Below are 6000 nucleotides of genomic sequence, written 5' to 3'. Positions count from 1 at the left end.
TAACCAAAAATAACTAAAAAATATGGTTTAGTGAAGTTACAGTGTAATAACAAGAAAGCAATTCATTCGTATCCTAAAATGTCTAAACTCCAAAACATATGTTCTTATAATAAAAATGCTGAGAAACAGCTCTAGTTTTTTGTTTTGTTTTGTTTTGTTTTGTTGTTGTTGTTTTTTACAATAAATGAGGAATTTTGATAAAAACAAATAAAAATATATTCAGAAGAAAAAAAAAATATCTTTCATCCAAAATAATAGTCACAGAATCTTTAATCTGAATTTCTAGAGCCTTTAGCTGGAATCTGAAAGGTTCTGTTTTGAAATGCCACTCCAGTGCATCTTGGAAATTGGTCTCCGTAGGCTCTTGTTGCTTTGCTGGCATAACAGGCTGGTGTTGCTGGTTAGTCTACATGCCTGGTGGTGCCTCATGGGGTTGCTGAGACCTTGCAATGTGTTTTGGGAGGTCACTAGTCACAAGCAGCATGAACGAGTTTGTCAATGTGGCAGGTTTGGCCAGTAACTGTAAAGCAGTAAGTATAACACATTTCAGCTTTAACTTGCAGAGGGATACTATAGCAACATTTCAAGTTAATTTTTTATAATTTCAGTCAAATTTTGAAGCCAAAACTTTTGTGTTAGACCAAGATTCTGAAACCTTCCAGTTTTCAAAAATCTTGCATATTTACTAGGCTTAAACTTTTCACAGAATGCAGCTTTTTTTTTAATTTAAAATAAAAACATACTTAAAATAAAATAAAATATTAAAAATAAAATGATAAAATGATAAAATAATAATTTAAAATAAAATAAAAACAGAAGCTGTTCTCCTCACCAAATGTACCATCAATATATTTGATGATAGCTGGGGACCAAATTATATAGCCCCATTGCATATTATACTTTTTCCAAATATTTGGTTCCTGGTTATGCTCTTTCTACTTGCTTTGCCCTTTATTTCATCCATACCAAGGATTTTTCTAACCTTTAGCTCTTTGAGAGCTTCTCTGAGCAGCAGCTGTCGAAAAGTCAGGCTGCCATGAGAGCATCCTTTTCCATGAGTGGATCCTGCTTTTTCCATTCCTTTGAAAACCACCACTGCCAATAACAACGAGAAAAATAAATGCATCAAAAGTTATACTGCTGTCAGACCTATGGTGAGGAAACTTCAGTGAGTGCTGGAAACAAGTGCACTGTTCAGCACATAGTTCTCTGACAGATTTTAAGTCAAAATCATATCATTTAATATACACATAGAAATGATAGGTTTCATATAATATGAGATATGACTGTAGCCCCTGCAGCATTTCAGCACCTTTTTTTCCTCACGCTCTGTACAACTGGTGTCAGATGGCAAGGCTGAGATCCACTAACTCTTTGCTAATGCCCTACTCACAACCAGAGCCAGTGTATGACATCAGGCTTTCCGCCTCCCTCCTGTGCCTCTTGCACCCTCTCAGATGCAAACACGTTTATTTGCCTCCTATGCATATTTCTATACATTAACAGTGATATACAGTCTTTTCTATTTATAGTAAGAATTCAGAACTGCACCTTTACTCATGTGAAATCATTTTCTCTATCTCTAAGAAACCTATTTATAAGGGGCTTAATTCAGAAATGAAAGAAAGATTAAGCAGTTCAGTAGAAATTATCTTTTTAGTGCTAAAATCTGAATTATACATTAAAGTACCATTTATTCAATGAATTTTATTATTCTGTTTAAAAAGGCAGAGACTTTTATGTGTTTCGTATGCTTGCAAAGGTTTATTAGCTTGAGTAAAAGGTTATTATTATTCAATTGAATAATTGAATTTTAAATTATTGCTATTGCACTTCATATTATAACTGCTTTTCCAGATGCATTTGATTCTGTCAAATTTGCCTTTTAATCCCCTGTCGGGAGACCATTTTCTTGAATCATGCACTGCTGCTCACCCTTGGTAGTGGTGTCCTAATGAACACACACAGTCCAGGCTCACATCTTCCATGTAAATTACTGTGCATACCTCTTCTAGTCAGAACACACTGGAGGCTATCTGGTGTCATATAATCCTGGATACTGATATGTGGAAAGTCTTTTCAGGTGATTAATGTCATAGGAATTTAATTTTCCTGCAAAGAGCTACTGAGGGACTACAGTGTTTACGTGAATGCAGGACTTAGGGATATGAAATGAGCATTTAGAAAAGTTAATAATCTGTGCCTAATCCCCTCCAAGAATTATCTGTTGGTATTTCTATAAATAATTGCAGGGTTATTTCTTGTCGCTAATTGAATCACATATTAATTTATTCGATGTATTGTGCATTAAAAATCTTGGAACTTGCTACAAATCCTATTGCATGGGTGGAATAAATGCATGCAAAGCTAGATAAAAAACATCTGAAACATATATTAAATGAAAAACTCACAAAATAACTGTGTTTTGTTGTTTATTTTGTTTGTTTGTTTGTTTGTCTTATGCTTGAGCAAAAGTGTCCTTCAAAAGGGTTTCTCTTTTGCTAGAAACATAAGATTTGTCCTTGACAGCACACTTGGAAACCGCAGTTCCTGGGCACAACACCGAAATTCTCTATTAAGATAAAAAATGATACACAAAACAATCCAACATAACAAAATATCAGTGAGCAGCCCCAGAGAGGAAGAGTCTGTGAGCACAGATTCTTCGTGGCTGCGTTCAGCACTGCACTGATAACGTTAGCATGCCCAAAGGTGCTGCATTTACTTGCATGTGTCTATGAATTACATAATTGTCTGCTCTTATCAGACTACTTCTACCACTGCTGACGGAAGAGTTTTTCCCTCAGACAGCAGCTGTCCATTAGCCTCACTAGAAGCAGGATCAATCTTCCACAGTCTTCCATAATTCTGAGCCAATTACATTTCAGAAAGTAAACATTGATTCCTGAGACATACAATAGGAAGTACTTTAAAAGTGGCTTTGAATATTCTTAATTAGTTCAAGAATTACAGGCTCATTCCTCTTTTATGCTGCCATTAGAAGCATTTATCTCAACTGATTTCAACAGAGTTGATTCAACAGAGTTGTGAGAAAAAAATCAAGTTGCATAAATTGTTAACAGCTCTTTCATACTGCGTCTTTATTACTAGATAAAACTTTGATGAAGGACATACACAGAAGATCAATATGAGAAATCACATACGAGCTGACTTCTATGCTACTGGCTGCTACTGAAAATCACAGAAATAAGTATTTGTTTTTGAAGCTCTTACTTAAGCTGATGACTGGTTTGCTGCTGCTTTTCTTGAAAGAAATGTTTCACCTTTAGGAGACCTACGGCCTCCTGAGTCAAATTACTCCGTGACTCCAAATGCAGGGAAGCACAAAAAGGAAAGCAGTGCAGTTCATCCAGCAATGAGCAACTTCATCTGGCAGCCTTTGTTTGAGGGAATAAGGACCCACTTTCACTTCTGGTGTAGATGCTGCTTCTTGATGGTCCTGATGCACTTCTACTGGCACCCCAGTAGGCTCTGTGCAAAAGGCTGTGTGTTTCAGGCAAGGGACTACATGCTCTGGGAAAGGCTGGGGTCTTCTTCCAGAGAACTGGGGAATTGCCACACTGCCGACCATCTTCACCTGTAATTTATAGTGGCCAGCTCACAGCTGCAGGGTAAACAACAAATAATATTAAACTGGCAGGTAATACACTGTCCGTGGGCTAATATAGCTCAGGATATACTCACTGCTGAAAGTGAATTAAACATTTTCCTTGAGATTCACTTAGATAAGCAGTGTTTGTTTATGTAGTGGCATCTGCACATGAAGAACTGAGCAGGAGTTAAAGTGCAACTGTAATCACGTATAGTAAATCCAATTTGTATTAATATTCCTCCAACATGATAGCTAGCAAATATACGTTTCTGAACTCCTAGAAGTCTGCCTTAATTTGTTCCTGTCAAATGAAGAGCAAACATTTTATCGCATTTCTTTTTTTTTTTTTTCTTTTTTTTGTCCCCCCCCAAAAACAAGCACTCCAACATTGAAGGTTACAGGGGTGGGTAGTTTTAGAAAATCTTACTCTTCACACATTTAAACAGACCATCATACTTTACTTGCTTTCTTCCAACCATTACTAAAGCCATCCATAGTCTTGGAAATCCAAGTATTAGGAAGTGGAAGTGACTGCTGAGGAAAGTGCTCTGGCGTGACTGAGTTGTGATGACAGGCTTAATCCCAAGCTCAGCAGAAAGTCAGTGGTGCTCCTTTTTCTCCCTGAGGTAGTTGAAGAGAACATCCAGTCCCCCCTCCACGAGCTCAGGCAGGGGTCGGGACAGGGGGTTGTGGGAGACGTGGAGGCCTTTGTCCATTGGGTTCCACGCAATGCGGGGCAGCCTGCGCAGCAGGTAGAGGTCATCTGGAAGAGTCTGTATGGAATTGTAATCTACATTTAGTAGCTCCAGAGCCATGATGAAGCAGAGAGACCGCGGCAGAGTGCGTATGTTATTATTCTCTACTATAAAGATTTGCAAATTGGCTAGATACTGAACACTCTCTGCAATGCTTTCAAGCCTGTTGGACCCCAGGTGCAAGAAGTCTAGGCTCCTCAGTGCAAAAATGCAGAGGGGAATCTGCACGAAGTGATTGTTACTGAGATTCAGTTTCTTTAAATTTGTCAGGTCGGTGAAGCTTGAAGGTAGTTGTGAGATGCAGTTGTGCGAGAGGCTCAAAACTTCCAGCTTTCTGCACAAGCTGAGCTCTGCTGGAACTTCTGTCAGGCAGTTCATATTAACAAACAAGACCTTCAGGTTCCTCAGCAGCCCGATCTCCTTCGGCAGACACTTGAGGCAGTTGCCACCTAAGTTGAGCACTACGAGCCGGTCCAGTTTTCCCAGTGAAGGAGGAATTACCACCAGCTGGTTGCGTGAGAGGTTCAGTTTCTGCACCTCAGGCAGTCCCCACAAGAAGTCAGGAGCACTGGTCATCCCTTTCATTATAAGGCTCAAGCTGACATAACGCAATCCCCGTTTCAGCAATGACTTGGGGTCTTTCCCTGCGAGAAGAGCATCTTCCCATGCAGGCAACTTTGGACCTTTCCTCAGAAAAAACATTCTTCTTCGCCTCTCGCTTTTTGAGTGCTCGGTTCCCATAACACCTTGGATTGCTCCTGATAAATCAAGCGAGGTTTTCTTCCCGTGCAAGTACTACACCAACATGCAAATGCCACCAGAGGTTGACAGCTTGCAGGAAAGTCAAAGCAAGGAGATAAGGAGGAGCCTGTGAAGTGCATCTCAGTCCACCAGGGTAGTTTCCATAGCTGCTGAGGGAAAGTTTCACTTTTGGGTGCTTATGTTGTTCTTGGTGCACAGTCTGTAATGAAATACTTGCTCCAGACTTGTGAGCAAACCTGTTCAATTCAAACTGAATGCCACGAGGCAGCTGTCACTGTCATTTGGCCTGGGCTTTATTGGACAGATATGTATCTTCACTCCAAAAAGGTCACAAGGATGCTGTATATAACTTCCCCATGTCAGCTTTCTTGGCTATCTGGTACATACCATGGCTGCAGGACAGTTAACAAGAGTGACTTCAAAAAAATAAACAAGTAAGCTATAGGAGAAAACAAACAAACAAACAAGACATCAATTCAATTCAGATTAAAGGCCATTTTCAAATTAGTTTTAATTTTGATTCTCCTCATTTCACTGAAATAATTATCAAGCCACCAGAAAACTTTGTATGATGCAAAAACGCTGGTAAAGAATCTTCCTGCAAGTCCCCTCCCACCCCCCCCCCTTTTTTTTCCTCTTTAGTTAAAAAAAAAAAAAAAAAAAAAAAAAGTTAATTATTGTAAAAAATGTTTAAGTTTTTATATTACCTTTGAAGTGGGGACAGGCCTCTTTCTTTGCAGAAAGGGCACCACCTTCACTACAACAGTGACATTTTCCAGTGGTATCTGCGCCCACTTGGATGATTGCTCACTACCCACGTTGCTGAGTGTGAGCAGTCACATTGCACAGTTCTGCCCAAATTACTCTGTC

At 39.2% G+C, this 6000-nt stretch overlaps 1 protein-coding gene across 1 annotated transcript; it reads right to left on the bottom strand.

The window, feature by feature from the left end:
* Nucleotides 1–286: 286 nt before the first annotated feature.
* Nucleotides 287–5474, bottom strand: LRRC30 (leucine rich repeat containing 30). Its single transcript, XM_068671588.1, has 2 exons — nt 983–5474; nt 287–520 (listed from the first exon to the last, which is right to left on the bottom strand). The coding sequence occupies exon 1, from the start codon at nt 5107–5109 to the stop codon at nt 4213–4215; it is 897 nt and encodes a 298-aa protein (XP_068527689.1). The 5' UTR covers nt 5110–5474; the 3' UTR covers nt 287–520; nt 983–4212.
* Nucleotides 5475–6000: the final 526 nt, after the last annotated feature.

Source organism: Anas acuta, chromosome 2, assembly GCF_963932015.1.
Source record: "Anas acuta chromosome 2, bAnaAcu1.1, whole genome shotgun sequence".
NCBI classification, from domain to species: Eukaryota; Metazoa; Chordata; class Aves; order Anseriformes; family Anatidae; genus Anas; species Anas acuta.
Note: the sequence above shows the minus strand (reverse complement) of the source record. Positions and strands in the feature narration are given on the sequence as shown.